The 18,222-nt window shown below is 26.6% G+C and overlaps 1 protein-coding gene across 3 annotated transcripts in view; it reads right to left on the bottom strand.

Moving 5' to 3' along the window:
- Positions 1 to 6,802: 6,802 nt before the first annotated feature.
- Positions 6,803 to 18,222, bottom strand: part of LOC129908446 (protein gone early) — a 77,458-nt gene continuing 66,038 nt past the window's right edge. For all 3 annotated transcript variants that reach the window (XM_055984913.1, XM_055984912.1, XM_055984910.1), the window contains 10 exons: positions 15,854 to 15,902; positions 15,629 to 15,780; positions 15,441 to 15,568; positions 15,277 to 15,380; positions 15,079 to 15,182; positions 14,837 to 15,016; positions 14,590 to 14,774; positions 7,809 to 7,931; positions 7,251 to 7,730; positions 6,803 to 7,183 (listed from right to left, as the gene is read on the bottom strand). In XM_055984913.1, coding sequence (XP_055840888.1) covers positions 7,096 to 7,183; positions 7,251 to 7,730; positions 7,809 to 7,931; positions 14,590 to 14,774; positions 14,837 to 15,016; positions 15,079 to 15,182; positions 15,277 to 15,380; positions 15,441 to 15,568; positions 15,629 to 15,780; positions 15,854 to 15,902 — 1,593 coding nt within the window. In that variant the 3' untranslated portion in view covers positions 6,803 to 7,095. The remainder of the gene's footprint in view (positions 7,184 to 7,250; positions 7,731 to 7,808; positions 7,932 to 14,589; positions 14,775 to 14,836; positions 15,017 to 15,078; positions 15,183 to 15,276; positions 15,381 to 15,440; positions 15,569 to 15,628; positions 15,781 to 15,853; positions 15,903 to 18,222) is intronic.

Here is an 18,222-nt window from a genome sequence, read left to right on the forward strand (position 1 = left end):
GAAATTAAATCAATTAAAAGAATACAATAAAATTAATACAATAGGGCAAATGTTAGTTTAAAAATATCGCGGGGCTTGGGAATAAAATTAAATAAAGATTATTTAAATTTTAAATTAAAAAAGAAAAAAAAAAACTAGAAAACAAAAATTTAAAAAAACCTAGAATAATTTATTTAAAGAAAAAAAAAGGAATGTTGTTTAGAGTATTCAATGTAAATTTATCTCGTCTTGATATCTTATTGAAAAAAAAACTGTAGATTTAAATTTACATAGTATTTTTACTGAATTTTAATTATTTAATTTTTTTTTAATTAATTATTTTGTTAAGTTTGTATACCTGACGATAGATAGGGTAAATCAAATGTGCAAAGTTGTGGTGGATTTTTGGATTTTATATAATTATAAAAATAAAAAAAAAAAATTAAGTCGAAACAAAAATAGTGGTTGGCAAAGCAATTAAGGCTCTTTATTAAGGTGATACAATCTTATGTTAAGTTTAATTTTACATTCTGTATTATAACTATAATATTTATACCTATAAGTACGAAGACTTAAAACTACTACCCCCAAGTGATCCACTTTAATTTTTATTTAGACTAATGTATGAATGTATATTATGAATATTTTCTTCCTTGATTTGATTATGCATTATAATTTTTGACAATTTTTTTTTTTATAAATTATTTCAAATTTGCTGCAAATAATAAAAAAAAATATCAATATAATTATTTAAAACAAAAAAGAAAAAAATACAAACAAACAAAAAATTACATAAAATGAAGCCACAACCGATATTTTGTGGACTATAAATGTGTTCAAATATATAAACTACATATTAATATGTAAATTATATTGTAGAAAATAATATTGTAAAAAATGTAAATATAAATTTAAATATTAAAAAAAAATAATCTCTTTTATTATTTTACTTGTTTTTTTTTCTTGGCTTATATATATTATTATATTTCTTTTCAATTCATCAATTTAATTAATAATTTCCAATAAATCGGTTTTGTATTTTTACTCAATAAATCAATTAAAAAAAAATAAACTGTAAAATACATACTATGTAAAAATATAATTTCCTGGTACTGCTTTAATCCGATATTGTTATTTTCGTTTTAAGTAAAGTTAAGAAAATTCGTTTTGAATTGTTTAATTTTTACATGAGTAAGAATGAAAGAAATTAAATTAATTAAAAATTATTTAAAAAAATTAATGTTTTTGAGTTTTCTTTTTTTCTGTTATTTTATTTATTTTTCTTTTTGTTTTGTTTTGCAGTCACAAAGTATTGAAAATTTCTTTTTTTCCTTAAAAAGCTTTTGCATTTTGTTATCTACTTTGCTAGGAGGAACAGCTACAAGCGTTTTTACTCATTGTGATTTCTCTGCTTCTATCTATCTTATTTTGTATTAGTAAGGGAATGGTAATCGAAGTTAAGGATGGAATTTGACATGTTTCCAGAATCAATCTGATCACAAAAATTGAAATTACTTGTCCGGCTCAATTTTTTTCATGACGTTTTTTATGCATCAATTTCCATTGGTAGCTTTTAGAGAATGGTTTCTATAGCTCTGAAAATTTACTCATGGATAAGAAAAATGTTAAAATAAAATTTGTATAACGAATCAAAATTTGTATAGTTATATATTTGAAGACATCCATCTTGATGAATTTAAGAGTGTTCGCAGTTTAAATAAACAAACAAATCTGGAAAAAAATCTTATATTGGACTCTCCACTGTCACGAACAGACGAATCTGAATTTTAACTGTAAAAGATATGTTAACCATAAAAATGTTGAGTAAAATGTTACCAGCATAGAGCATCAATTTCTACATTTTTTATGTAAATAAATTAAAAATAAGAACTAATAGGTTCAAAACTGGATTTTCAGAAGATGAATTTGATTTGCAAATTTATTGAATTTTACTTCTATATGAATGAAAAGTTGGCAAAAAGTTTAACAAAATAAATATAATTAACAAAAGGATTATTTTGATATGAAAAGGATGGAATTAATCTAAAAATCTGTTCTTTAACTAGAGAAAAATTGTGTTTACCTAAAAACGGGTATAACAATTTTGACAAAGAGAAATCATGCAACTTATTTTTATCAAAGGCCTACTTTTGTATGACCCTATAATAAGTAAAAATAATTCTATCAGAATTCTTCCGATACAAGATTGTGAATCTAAATATAAAATTCGAAAATCCGGTACTTGGGAAAGGTGTATTACGAAAATTAAATTTTTATTAAAAATGGTATCGAATAAAATAAATAATTTAACCTTTTTTAAACCAACACCCGTAATATCTTATCTAAAAAATCTGGTATGTTTCAGCAAATTTCGACTGAAAAAATTAAAGTGTAAAAAATATTTTACACTTTAATTTTTCAAGTCGATTCTCCTTAAAATAAAAGTTTTTAAAAGTCTTCTGTCTTCTAATTTTTGTATTGTATGAAATCTCAAAATAAAAATTTTTTTTTTAGTTTGTTGTGTTTTTTTTCATATTTTTTCCATGAAAAATTTTGTAAACACAAATATTTTTTCTTTACTGTTTCCCTAAAGTTTTAAATTACAAAGGAAATGGAAAACCCAACTTTTTAAAAAATATTCTCAGTTTATCAATCTAAGCAAGAATAATATAAGATTTTCTCAAAGCCAACTGATTGGGCAATTTTTAATAATATCGACCGTTTCACCTTCGAGTATAATTTTCCAACGAAAGTGTATCTATTTGTGTAAAGGGTTTAAAATAATAATCTTGTGTAAGAAAATTCATTTGAAGTGCAAAAAAACATGATTGAAAAAAAGATAATTAAATAAAAGGAAATCATCAAATCAATAAAATTGGTAAAAATTAAGTGAACAAATCAATCATATTCAAATCTGGTGAGTGGTGTTCTAGAGCTCATTTTTTTCAAGATATTTTCTAAATAGATTTGTGTATAGTTTTCTTTATATTTTTTTTAATAAGTAACTTCGTGTTGTAGTAACAAAAAAAAAAAAACTTGATATTGGCTAAAACGATTTTCTTACATCAGAACTCTTTTTTAAAAGTTAGTTTAGTTTTACTACAAAAATAAAACTAGATGTTCCATTATTATTATTGTTAATTAAAAATACAATATTTATTTTGTTTCTGGTTCACGGTGTTGTAACGAACTGACCAATTTCACTCCGTCCGTAGACTCGTTTCATAGCTCAACGCAGATATTAATTAAATTTTTTTCATTTATTCTTTTAATTTGCATATTTTGTAGTTTTAATATAAATTTTTCTTAAATAAATTATCCTTTTAGTATAAATATTATTCTGCATGCTAATAGGAGATCAACACGGTAGTAGTTTTAATGTAGAATATATTTGCACAGGAAAAGGGTAAATTATATAAATGTAAATTCCTTGACATTTCAAGAGTTATCCACCCATTTTTGCAAATTCATAATAGGAAAAAAAAATACATTAATTATATTACTTTGTTTATAATAATGTAATAGAAATATAATAATTATTCAATTTTAATATTTTTGTTTTGTATTAATGTTTGTTTTGTTTTGTAACAAATTCAGTAGAATATTATTAATTTTCTTCTTAAAATAGAAAAGCTCAAAAAGTAAAACAAAAAAAAAAGAAGAAAAAACTTAAATAAAAAAAAACAAAAAAAAAATGACAACCAAACAAAAACGCTTACAAATAGATTATGAATTAATTTATAAAATATACATAAACATATAAATATAAATAATATATATTTTTTCAGAAGTTAATAAATAAATATAAAAAAAAAAAAAACAAAAAACAAAATAAAAAAGTTGTAAATAATATTCAGATTAAATATTAGAATTAAATTTAGAAAAAAAAGTATTGTAAAAAATGTATATAGATTTAGCATAATTTGTGTTTTAGTTTTCATTTTCTTTATTTATACATATTTAACAAAAATTATTATCAAATCGTTAATGAATTAAAAAAATTGCTTGCTTTTGTTTTGTTTAAAAAAATGTGGTTACATAGTATTATATAGAACAAAAAACTATAAAAAAAATTTCGTACGTAAATGCATATCAATTGAAGTTTTACCATTGTATTTTTTTTTTACATAAATTGTATATTTGTTAATAATTTTTCTTAATTTTTGTGAATTAGATTTGTGTTTAAGTTTATTTTTTTTTTTTTTTCTTAGGAATGAAATCAACATATCGATGCAATTTGTTTTGATTTTTGGATTTATAACACTGATTTGAATTTTTTTCAAAATTGTTTTCAGTATCCAAAATTCATTGTAAATAATGTAAAGAGAAGAATCTTGACAACTAATGAATAGGTGATGGCTAAACGAAATATATTGAAAATTTAATTTTTTTTTATAATTAACGCAAAAACACCATATTTAAATAATTTATTGTTTATTATTAAAGCAGAAATATTCAAAAATAACCTTCTGCTTACAATTTTTTTCTTTTTGGGTTTTGCCATCATCTGAGTTACTAAAACCGTTTATCTTTCAAATAAAAAAAAATCATTTTTTATTAAATTTAATAGAAGTTATTACAATATTATAGGTTCTTTTCACATATATTTTTTATTTTAATTTAGAAAAATCTTAAAATATAAAAAAATATATTGCTTAATCAATTTATTAACGACTTTTTAATACCTGTTTAATTAGCTTACAAAATAAAAACAAAAATAAAACACATCAAACACACGAAGAGCAAACAAAATTAAAAAAAAAAAAAAAAACAATTTATAAATTATTAAAAAAAAACGCCAAAATCATGATTTTCTTAGAATTTTCAAAAAAAAAAAAAAAAATATGAATATTTCAAAGCAAACAACTACACAATAACTCTAGCACTTTTTTTAAAGAAAAAAGCTTGGCTTCACTTACGGATGTCAAAAAACAACAAACAAACAAAAAGAAGAAAAAAACGTTAATTTAATTTTTCAATACGTTTTCATAAATTGGATTAAAATAAAAATTAAATTAAAATGCCGATAAATCCGTATCGTTGACGAGCGCAGAAATAAACATATATATATGTATTTATTTGTATATATGTATATGTTTACAATTTGTAAATGTATATACAAAATAAAATAAACCTTATCATTAGCAACAAATTTATTATTCAAAGACTGGAAATAGTAGTAAATATTAATTTAAAAAATTAAACAAAAAATTAATTAACAATAAATGCAAATTTTAATAAAAAATAAAAAAAAAAACAAAAATGATAACAAAAGGATAGATAAACCTTTTTTAAATTATATTCTCATTCGTCGAATAAATATTTTCATTTTTTTTTTATAAAAAATAAATTGTTTTATTTAATCCGATTGCCTTTAAATCTAATTTCAAATATATTGCATTGCAAATTAATTGGTAAACAATTTCAAAATCATAACCTATTGACAAAAAAAAAAAAATCATTTGTAGTAAATAACAACATTTCTAGTAAAGAAACATGCATTACTGATACGCATCATAATAGTTATTATACTAACCAATAAATGAATAAAATTCAATCTAACTACATGGTTCATGAGAATTTAGAAAGCAATACAACAAACAAACAAAAAAAATCGGTTCTAGATTGCGTACAACTAAACATTCAAACAAATAAAAAAAAAAAATCTTTAACGATGTATTTCGCATGAAACTTAAATACATAATTTAATAATTTGGCAGCATACTTCAGCTGTATATTGAAAGTAAAGTTTGAAAAAAAAAAATAAACAAAAATAAACGAACAACCATACGAAAAATAAAAACAAAAATCAAACAGTCGGAAAAATTCGTCAAACTTTTGCGATAGATTTATAAAAAACAAAGCAAACAAAAAAAGAAATAACAAATAATTTTTAAAAACAAACATTGATACTATAAAATTCGTCGTGAAGAAAGTGCATTCGATAAAAAAAAAAATAATTAAAAAATAAATAAATAATTATGAATCTAGATAAAATACGAAATTATAAAATATAAACTAATCAATTTATTTAATATATTTTTATTAAATTTATTTATGTAAAAAAATAAAACAAAACAAAAAAAACAACAAATTACCAAAAATAAATAAAATAAAATGAGAATACAATAATGCGTAAAGCATACAATTTATAAATATTTAAATATAATAAAATAAATAAATTTATTATAAAAATTAAGCGCCAGAAAAAAAAAATATAACAAATACATTTTTTGGATAAAAAGAATAATGTAAATTATTATTTAAAAACAAAAATAATATATATTAGATATATATATTATTATTATTATTATTAAATACCGTTGTTAAGATTATAAAATGTTTTATAACCGTTAAAAATCGCTGCGAATAAAAATCAATCCACACATTCCTCTATGAAAAAATAAATTAAAATATTTATAAATGTGTTTTATTGTTGATATGTGGTCATATCAATTATGACTGTTCTACAGACTAAAGCTGGATCCGTGAATCAACTGATAAAAACAGAGAACTATGTTCCTAAATATGCACTTAAACAAGCTTTTAACGTTCTTGCTTTCTGACGTATTCTACATATTTTGCTCTTAAAAAAGGTATTGAAAAATGTAAAGTTCACTAGCACATTCTAGAAAAGCCCTTCGATTATACGAACTTACCTTATCCGAAAGAAGAAGCAGAACACTTTCATGTCTCCATTCTTTTTTTTTTACTAATTAAAAAAAAAAAAATAATTTTAATTCTAAAAATGAAACAGCACTTTACATATATTTTTTTTTTTTTGAAATAAAGAATTTTTTTTTGTTTATATTTCTTTTTTATTCAATTTCCAATTGGATATCAGTCAACTTAGATTTTTATAAATGGCCATTTTCTTCTTACCCTATTTTAATTAAGACAACTTAATACCTAGTAGCGACTTTGATAATATTGATAGTTAAATTCTATGAATACATTAACAATTTTTTTTTTAAATACCTAAAAACTACATAATTTTAATAATAAAATAACTTAAAACTTAAAAATTTTTTGTAGACATTTTTTTTGTTAAATTAAAACCAGAAAAAAAAATAATAAACAATAGTTTAAACTGACCATTTTCAAAATTTTGTATTCTTATAAAATATTTGTGCATGTATTTTCATTAACAGAACAACTTGATGACCTTGGTAGGAATTGAATATGTCTCCATGTGGCATTGAATCTTTAAATAAATGCAAATACAATATTATATAACTCAAAAGTATTTTTTTTTTGGTATGACTACTTACAAATACATTTCCGCAAGTTTTTTCTCAACATGTGGTTTTATTCTGGCATAGTCCTTGTCTGCAATTGGTGTACTACAATGCTTTTGCATATAGGCTAGAGTGAAAAGTTCGTTTTCATTCAGTGATCGAAGTCCAGGAAGTCGTTTACGATTAGTAAGCTGTAGGTTTTCGTATGTTAAACTAGGATCAATTGAAGCTCCAGTAATTGGAGCAGCGCTATCTATCGACTCAATAAATCTTGTTAAGGCTTTTGCGGTTATTCTAGCTGCACTCATGATTGTATGGAAGGAGCTTAAGGAACTTTCAGATAAATCAATATCCATTACGTCGTTCTCTATACATTGAGTATTGATTTTAAAAATACTCTCTTCATTGGAGTCTGATGATTTTGAACTGAATCTATATTGTTTTTCAAATATGGATATCGTTTCGATGAGTTTTTCAACTATGTCAGCTCCAACTCGAGCAAAATTTACTGGACTGTAAGAAATATTGAAATTTGTATGTGTAAATTTATTCAACACCAAAAGAAGTGAAAGACTTTAAAGAAATACTTACATTGGGAATCTGTAGTCGTAATATTTCGATTGGGAAAGCTGTTTTGATATTAAAATCATATTCAATGTCGTAGAGTAAGTAACAGGTTTAACGTTATCGGTAGCGTACATCTCCAATATAATCCTGTAAAAATCATTAAAAAATTGATTGGCTTTAATATATTTTTGTTAAATAAATACCTACAATTTATAAAATATAAATAAAATAAAAAAAAATTAAAAAGATTGGTAATGAATACAAATTAAAGAAACTATTCTGTAATTTTTTTTAGACTTTTCGATGAATTTGGAGAAAATCAAAACAAAAAAAATTATAATTTTTTTTTTCGGTAGGTTAGCCTTCATATTTCTCTCAAAAATCAAAAAAAATATGCATACTTTTGCTTTCCTAAATAAATACGCCTGTTCATTGTGAACTCATATCTGTAAACTGAAACTTGTTTCGAGACCTTGGTCTGCAGATTTCTGCCTCCGAAAGTATGAAAAAAAAATGTTTGGATTCAAATAACTCAGCAACTAGACGTCTAAAAATCTTTTGGTTTTCAGATATAAATGGGGCTTAACAAGACCTTTCTTTTGATGTCGCATTCGATGAATTTTGAGGGAATTTTTTAAAATGCATTTTTTTTCGGCAAGGGGTTTAGCCTTGATTTTTTCTAAAAATCATTAAAATAATTATGTAATTTTGTTTTCCTAAATAAATACCCCTGTTCATTGTGAACTCATATCTGTAAACTGAAACTTGTTTCGAGACCTTGGTCTGCAGATTTCTGCCTCCGAAAGTATGAAAAAAAATGTTTGGATTCAAATAACTCAGCAACTAGACGTCTAAAAATCTTTTGGTTTTCAGATATAAATGGGGCTTAACAAGACCTTTCTTTTGATGTCGCATTCGATGAATTTTGAAGGAATTTTTTAAAATGCATTTTTTTATGGCAAGGGGTTAGCCTTGATTTTTTCTCAAAAATCAAAAAAAAAAAAAAAATATTTAATTTTTGTTTAATACCCTGTTCACTGTAAACTCATATCTGTAAACTGAAACTTGTTTCGAGACCTTGGTCTGCAGATTTCTGCCTCCGAAAGTATGAAAAAAAATGTTTGGATTCAAATAACTCAGCAACTAGACGTCTAAAAATCTTTTGGTTTTCAGATATAAATGGGGCTAAACAAGACCTTTCTTTTGATGTCGCATTCGATGAATTTTGAGGGAATTTTTTAAAATGCATTTTTTTTCGGCAAGGGGTTTAGCCTTGATTTTTTCTAAAAATCATTAAAATAATTATGTAATTTTGTTTTCCTAAATAAATACCCCTGTTCATTGTGAACTCATATCTGTAAACTGAAACTTGTTTCGAGACCTTGGTCTGCAGATTTCTGCCTCCGAAAGTATGAAAAAAAATGTTTGGATTCAAATAACTCAGCAACTAGACGTCTAAAAATCTTTTGGTTTTCAGATATAAATGGGGCTTAACAAGACCTTTCTTTTGATGTCGCATTCGATGAATTTTGAGGGAATTTTTTAAAATGCATTTTTTTATGGCAAGGGGTTAGCCTTGATTTTTTCTCAAAAATCAAAAAAAAAAAAAAAAAATTTAATTTTTGTTTAATACCCTGTTCACTGTAAACTCATATCTGTAAACTGAAACTTGTTTCGAGACATTGGTCTGCAGATTTCTGCCTCCGAAAGTATGAAAAAAAATGTTTGGATTCAAATAACTCAGCAACTAGACGTCTAAAAATCTTTTGGTTTTCAGATATAAATGGGGCTTAACAAGACCTTTCTTTTGATGTCGCATTCGATGAATTTTGAGGGAATTTTTTAAAATGCATTTTTTTTCGGCAAGGGGTTTAGCCTTGATTTTTTCTAAAAATCATTAAAATAATTATGTAATTTTGTTTTCCTAAATAAATACCCCTGTTCATTGTGAACTCATATCTGTAAACTGAAACTTGTTTCGAGACCTTGGTCTGCAGATTTCTGCCTCCGAAAGTATGAAAAAAAATGTTTGGATTCAAATAACTCAGCAACTAGACGTCTAAAAATCTTTTGGTTTTCAGATATAAATGGGGCTTAACAAGACCTTTCTTTTGATGTCGCATTCGATGAATTTTGAAGGAATTTTTTAAAATGCATTTTTTTATGGCAAGGGGTTAGCCTTGATTTTTTCTCAAAAATCAAAAAAAAAAAAAAAATATTTAATTTTTGTTTAATACCCTGTTCACTGTAAACTCATATCTGTAAACTGAAACTTGTTTCGAGACATTGGTCTGCAGATTTCTGCCTCCGAAAGTATGAAAAAAAATGTTTGGATTCAAATAACTCAGCAACTAGACGTCTAAAAATCTTTTGGTTTTCAGATATAAATGGGGCTTAACAAGACCTTTCTTTTGATGTCGCATTCGATGAATTTTGAATGAATTTTTTAAAATGCATTTTTTTATGGCAAGGGGTTAGCCTTGATTTTTTCTCAAAAATCAAAAAAAAAAAAAAATATTTAATTTTTGTTTAATACCCTGTTCACTGTAAACTCATATCTGTAAACTGAAACTTGTTTCGAGACATTGGTCTGCAGATTTCTGCCTCCGAAAGTATGAAAAAAATGTTTGGATTCAAATAACTCAGCAACTAGACGTCTAAAAATCTTTTGGTTTTCAGATATAAATGGGGCTTAACAAGACCTTTCTTTTGATGTCGCATTCGATGAATTTTGAGGGAATTTTTTAAAATGCATTTTTTTATGGCAAGGGGTTAGCCTTGATTTTTTCTCAAAAATCCTTAAAAAAAAATTATTTAATTTTGTTTTCCTAAATAAATACCCCTGTTCACTGTGAACTCATATCTGTAAACTGAAACTTGTTTCGAGACATTGGTCTCGGATATCTGCCTCCGAAAGTATGAAAAAAAATGTTTGGATTCAAATAACTCAGCAACTAGACGTCTAAAAATCTTTTGGTTTTCAGATATAAATGGGGCTTAACAAGACCTTTCTTTTGATGTCGCATTCGATGAATTTTGAAGGAATTTTTTAAAATGCATTTTTTTATGGCAAGGGGTTAGCCATGATTTTTTCTCAAAAATCAAAAAAAAAAAAAAATATTTAATTTTTGTTTAATACCCTGTTCACTGTAAACTCATATCTGTAAACTGAAACTTGTTTCGAGACATTGGTCTGCAGATTTCTGCCTCCGAAAGTATGAAAAAAATGTTTGGATTCAAATAACTCAGCAACTAGACGTCTAAAAATCTTTTGGTTTTCAGATATAAATGGGGCTTAACAAGACCTTTCTTTTGATGTCGCATTCGATGAATTTTGAGGGAATTTTTTAAAATGCATTTTTTTATGGCAAGGGGTTAGCCTTGATTTTTTCTCAAAAATCCTTAAAAAAAAATTATTTAATTTTGTTTTCCTAAATAAATACCCCTGTTCACTGTGAACTCATATCTGTAAACTGAAACTTGTTTCGAGACATTGGTCTACAGATATCTGCCTCCGAAAGTATGAAAAAAAATGTTTGGATTCAAATAACTCAGCAACTAGACGTCTAAAAATCTTTTGGTTTTCAGATATAAATGGGGCTTAACAAGACCTTTCTTTTGATGTCGCATTCGATGAATTTTGAGGGAATTTTTTAAAATGCATTTTTTTATGGCAAGGGGTTAGCCTTGATTTTTTCTCAAAAATCCTTAAAAAAAAATTATTTAATTTTGTTTTCCTAAATAAATACCCCTGTTCACTGTGAACTCATATCTGTAAACTGAAACTTGTTTCGAGACATTGGTCTACAGATATCTGCCTCCGAAAGTATGAAAAAAAATGTTTGGATTCAAATAACTCAGCAACTAGACGTCTAAAAATCTTTTGGTTTTCAGATATACAGTAGCGAGCAAAAAAAATGCAAACGAAAAAGGTTAAAAGAGTTTTACATGATAACTAAGTCATTTTACATCGTTATGCTACCAAATTTGGCACACAATATTGAAAATGTTTTATTTTCACGAAACAGAGTCGATTTGTGGAATATCTTACTTCAAGACAATTATTTGGTCAAAAGTCTGCCTAAATATGCGTTTTTAGTCGAGCAAAAAAAATGCAAATGTGTAAAAAACAATAAAGTATAATGATTTATTCATATTTTTTGTTTATGTTTTTGGTTTTTTAGGTTCATATTTTATTAATATTTTGTTGGGAACTCTTTATTTAAAACAAAGGCGCGGATTTTTTTGGTATTGAGTCTATTAAAGACTATCATACATTTTATGGTATTTGTTCACATTCTGATCAAATTTGCTCCATCAGAACTTTGCAATTTGAATGCTTTCGCTTTCTAATCACCCGATCTACAAGATCCTACAAATTTTCTGTGGTATTGGGGTCTGAAGATCGCGTTAGACACTTCAGAACAGCGAAATTGGTCATTTTCAAAAAGCTTTTTTCTAACCGGCTGGTGTTTTTGGGGTCATTATCTTGTGTAAACAAGCTATTTTTGAGGCCAAACTTTGCGCAAGACGACCGGAAAAAAAAACCTTACAAAGTTTCAATTAATAGCAGAAAGCGGTTTGATTTCGCGAAGTGCCATATGCATTGGACAAGTGAAAAAGTGAGGTAGGATTTTTTTGAGCAATGAGAGCAAGTTCAACTTGTTCTTGTCAGATGGCTTTCACTGTCTGTGAAGGCCTCTAGGATACGATATAACCCTATTTATCAAGTTCCTGCTATTAAACACGGAGGAGGTGTGGGTTAAGTATAAAATACTCATGAAAAGAAATTAATAGTAAGTTTTTGTTTAGGGTTTGTTTTCTCGAGAAGTGTGTCACTTGTGCCAAATGAAAAGAATAAATCGGATGAATGCAGAAATGTGCAAGGACATTGTGGAAACCCATATGTTCCACATTTTTAGTCCAATATCCCCGAAAACAGCTTGTTTACACAAGATAATGACCGCAAAAACACCAGCCGGTTAGAAAAAAGCTTTTTGAAAATGACCAATTTCGCTGTTCTGAAGTGTCTAACGCGATCTTCAGACCCCAATACCACAGAAAATTTGTAGGATCTTGTAGATCGGGTGATTAGAAAGCGAAAGCATTCAAATTGCAAAGTTCTGATGGAGCAAATTTGATCAGAATGTGAACAAATACCATAAAATGTATGATAGTCTTTAATAGACTCAATACCAAAAAAATCCGCGCCTTTGTTTTAAATAAAGAGTTCCCAACAAAATATTAATAAAATATGAACCTAAAAAACCAAAAACATAAACAAAAAATATGAATAAATCATTATACTTTATTGTTTTTTACACATTTGCATTTTTTTTGCTCGACTAAAAACGCATATTTAGGCAGACTTTTGACCAAATAATTGTCTTGAAGTAAGATATTCCACAAATCGACTCTGTTTCGTGAAAATAAAACATTTTCAATATTGTGTGCCAAATTTGGTAGCATAACGATGTAAAATGACTTAGTTATCATGTAAAACTCTTTTAACCTTTTTCGTTTGCATTTTTTTTGCTCGCTACTGTAAATGGGGCTTAACAAGACCTTTCTTTTGATGTCGCATTCGATGAATTTTGAAGGAATTTTTTAAAATGCATTTTTTTATGGCAAGGGGTTAGCCTTGATTTTTTCTCAAAAATCAAAAAAAAAAAAAAAATATTTAATTTTTGTTTAATACCCTGTTCACTGTAAACTCATATCTGTAAACTGAAACTTGTTTCGAGACATTGGTCTGCAGATTTCTGCCTCCGAAAGTATGAAAAAAAATGTTTGGATTCAAATAACTCAGCAACTAGACGTCTAAAAATCTTTTGGTTTTCAGATATAAATGGGGCTTAACAAGACCTTTCTTTTGATGTCGCATTCGATGAATTTTGAGGGAATTTTTTAAAATGCATTTTTTTCGGCAAGGGGTTTAGCCTTGATTTTTTCTAAAAATCATTAAATACCCCTGTTCATTGTGAACTCATATCTGTAAACTGAAACTTGTTTCGAGACCTTGGTCTGCAGATTTCTGCCTCCGAAAGTATGAAAAAACATGTTTGGATTCAAATAACTCAGCAACTAGACGTCTAAAAATCTTTTGGTTTTCAGATATAAATGGGGCTTAACAAGACATTTCTTTTGATGTCGCATTCGATGAATTTTGAAGGAATTTTTTAAAATGCATTTTTTTATGGCAAGGGGTTAGCCTTGATTTTTTCTCAAAATCAAAAAAAAAAAAAAATATTTAATTTTTGTTTAATACCCTGTTCACTGTAAACTCATATCTGTAAACTGAAACTTGTTTCGAGACATTGGTCTGCAGATTTCTGCCTCCGAAAGTATGAAAAAAAATGTTTGGATTCAAATAACTCAGCAACTAGACGTCTAAAAATCTTTTGGTTTTCAGATATAAATGGGGCTTAACAAGACCTTTCTTTTGATGTCGCATTCGATAAATTTTGAGGGAATTTTTTAAAATGCATTTTTTTATGGCAAGGGGTTAGCCTTGATTTTTTCTCAAAAATCCTTAAAAAAAAATTATTTAATTTTGTTTTCCTAAATAAATACCCCTGTTCACTGTGAACTCATATCTGTAAACTGAAACTTGTTTCGAGACATTGGTCTACAGATATCTGCCTCCGAAAGTATGAAAAAAAAATGTTTGGATTCAAATAACTCAGCAACTAGACGTCTAAAAATCTTTCGGTTTTCAGTTATAAATGGAGCTTAACAAGACCTTTCTTTTGATGTTGCATTCAATGAATTTTGAGGGAATTTTTTGAAATCAGAATATACTTACATATCAATAATGCTTTGTGATTTCAATTTATCTTGTAATCTTAGTTTTCTAAATTTCCAAATTGATTCCAAATGTTCAACAAAATATAAATTGTACAGCATCAAACTTTTGTAATATTCATCGATGTATGCTTTTGTTTGAAGAATTTCAGAAGGAATTCCAATCTGAAGACGTGTTGATGCCAACTAATATAAAAAAGTTAAATTTTTAAAAAAAATTATTTTAATTTTTTGTATTATTGATAAACCTTGTCATAAATAAAGTTCTTCAATGATGGTTCAATCCAGTTGGCCTCTACAATGGAAAGTGCCACTTGATTGCGAAGTGTGTAGAACATCAATTGCATAAATTCATCATTTCCGTAGGTTTTATTGGGGAATGTAAATGATTTTTGTCGGAAAATATTCATTTGACTATCACTTCCAAACTGTTAATGAGAAAATATAATTTACTTTAACTACAAACAGAAAAATTGTTTAATATAAGTACTTTGAGTAAGTTTGGATTCTCCCGCAAAGCATCAACAGAAAATGGTAACCAGTCTCGTACTATTTTCGCACAAACCATCCAACGAGGATATCTTGCTGTCTTTCCTGAATGCATTTTAAAATAGAAAAAGAAATTAAATTAAAAAATAAATTTAAATTATATAAACACAAAATAATTAGGTAATTGAACAAGTCTCACCATAAAGTGCATCGTCGAAATTTTCAATTAGAATCCGATATTCCTTCGACAGATGAGGGAGTATTTTCCTTGCCAACGACCAAATGATGAAATTGTTAAGAGGCCTACATTAAAAATGATTCATTATAAATTACAATATAAAAAAAAATTGTAATTGAACATACTTTTTATCAGATGTTGAAACCACAATTGACATCTCATGTAAAACATCAACATCACGAACTAGAATTTCTGTATCATCGGTTATTTTGATTTGTGGAAATATGGCTTGAAGTGACTCAAATACTGGAAGCTATTAAAAAATGACTAATTTTAAAGAAAACTTTAATTAAAATTATCCCTTAATGCTTACCGAAGGAGCTATATTTTTAATTTCTTGAATTGTTTTAATTTCATTCAGTCTCCTTTGACTAGATGACTGCACTGAGAGAATATTATTTACAATACGTTTCTCATAGTGAAATATTTCATCTGCAAAAAGTTCAGCTTCCTGAGTTACAACTCCTGTAAATAAAACAAAAAGATTATTATGAAGTTGAAGTTAGAAATTTCAAATGGTTTTTCAAAATATGCTTACCCATATTAATTGCAAAATCACGAAGCAGCATTTTATAGGCAACGACAACCTTTAAAAAAGTAAATATACAAAAAAAAATTATTTTTACTAAATGTTTTGAAATTTTCTTTTTAACTTTTTATATCATATTTTTAAAACCTTTTTTTTTTATAAAAATTAAAGTTTAAAGTAGTTGTAAGAAATAAATTGGAAGCGAAAAAAAAAAACAATCTTAAATTATTTGCAACTTTAAAATCATATGTGGTTGGTTAAGGATTTTCATTTTTAAGAACTAAAGATCACTGAAAGAATGAATTTGTAATACGAAATTGAAAAAAAAAACTGTCCAAACCTGAGAAATAAGTTATAAATCAAAACAAGAATCCGGATCAACTTATTTTAATGAAGCTTTTCTCATCCCAACCAGCTACCTATTTTTTTGCAATATTTTCTTCTTCATTTTATTTTTATTTGAATAATTTAATTAATAATATAGTCATACATTCCAATTATATATAATTTGTAAAAATAACAACAGAAAAACCAAAATGCCTAGGAAAACCTAAAAATATCATTGAATAATATAAAATTATAAAATAAATAATTAATTGAATTAAACCATAATAATTTTTACCTCTGATGACATTCAAGATTTGACGCATGAGTGAATTTATTTGTAGGGTGGTGATGAAATGGTTGGAAAGAAGAGAATAATTAATTGTCATAATGAAATACAATTTGTAAGATCAAGAATAAATGATCCATTATTGAAATATGTAAATATAAATATCTATTGCAAACGCTCGTAGGCGCAAGCTAGCAATATCGAAGAAATCGTTTCTTCATTTGCTTTTTTCTGAAATATATCTCAAAAATTTCAAATATATTGCAAGTCAGCCTTCAGCACACATTAAAAAAAAGTTTCATGTACCAGGAACCAGACCTTTCTTTCTATATGTGTTTGAACCCGCTGAATTTGAATTTAAAAAAATTTTGAGAAAAATGCAAAAAACTCCAAAAAAGTCATAAGAATTCAAAGAAAATGCAGTCACAGCTCAAAACTGGAGGGTGGCCGAGCCAAACGGACTTGAAATTCGGATTCAGCGTGCCCAAAAACATGTAAAAAGATAGGTCTGGTTCCTGGTTAGAGCTGTAGCAAATCGTATGTATTCGTTACTAAAATGCGGGTATTCACTTCAGTAACGAGTAACGAAACGTTACTTTCTAAACAGTATCGTTACTCGCATGTTTCGTTACTTTGTACTGATGTAACGAAACATACGAGTAACGACGCGATTCCAATTTCAATACTAAATCCGATGTATGAGATACGAAACGAGGTGATACACTCAATTTGTCGCATTTCGCATCTCGTATCGGTATCGTTATCGTAGTCAGAATGCTAACTGCAGATAATTATCTGGAGTTTACTTTTGTCTCAATTTAAACAGTAATGCCAAGGTTCAATAATCGTTTTGTTATCGTTGATTTATACAGAAATATCAAAAGCGAAGTTTTGGTATTTTTTCAATGTGCCCGACATATACCCACGCCGCAACCAATTTGTTTATGGCCTTGGTGTTATTGGTTTTGAAATTTAGCTTAAGAATGTACAAAAGTTTTTTGGTTTTTCAAAAAAAAAATTATTTTCGGTGCAAAATTTTCAACACAAAAAAAAAAAAACAGAGAGAACAAGGTTTGAAAATGACTCTCAATAGAAAAAGTAAACGATTGTTTGACATGGTTTTATTAAAGTGTTAATATTTCGAGATCTGCGCGATATATTTTTCAAAAAAAGGTCTGTAAAGAATTGTGATAAGATTACTGAACGAATATAAACATACAATTACAAAAGTTTTGTCGAAAAATTAGGAAAAAAATCAAAAAAGTTTCTTTTTTCTCTTTTAACACCATTAAATATATTTTTTTAAATGACAACCTATAGTAAATTTTATATCATCTGAAAGGTTATTTCACCTTTTATATGACGTTTGAATCATATTTCTACCATGCCTAAAAAAAAAAGAATTTTTTAAAGCCAACTATGTCGAAATTTCAAGCTGAGCTTACGGTACTTCCTACACTGGTCATCGTCAACAGATCTCCACAGGTGTGGAGGTATTTTCCAAGTTTTTCAATTTAAGATTGTGTAACTTGTAGAGCTCGTCTCGTACCGTTAATTGTGATATATCAAAAAAGGTTTTGTTATTAGTATGCGTATTAAAGTTAAATCAAATTTGTATGAGCACTAGATCAAAAGATATAATGTGTCTCGAAAAAGAACATCTTTTTACCGTTATCTCAGAATTTTGAATATGAAATTAATTGAAATTTTGTACAATTATAGTTTATTTAATTACCTTTCTACAGTACAAATTTCATTCATCTAT

Source organism: Episyrphus balteatus, chromosome 2, assembly GCF_945859705.1.
Source record: "Episyrphus balteatus chromosome 2, idEpiBalt1.1, whole genome shotgun sequence".
Taxonomy (NCBI): domain Eukaryota; kingdom Metazoa; phylum Arthropoda; class Insecta; order Diptera; family Syrphidae; genus Episyrphus; species Episyrphus balteatus.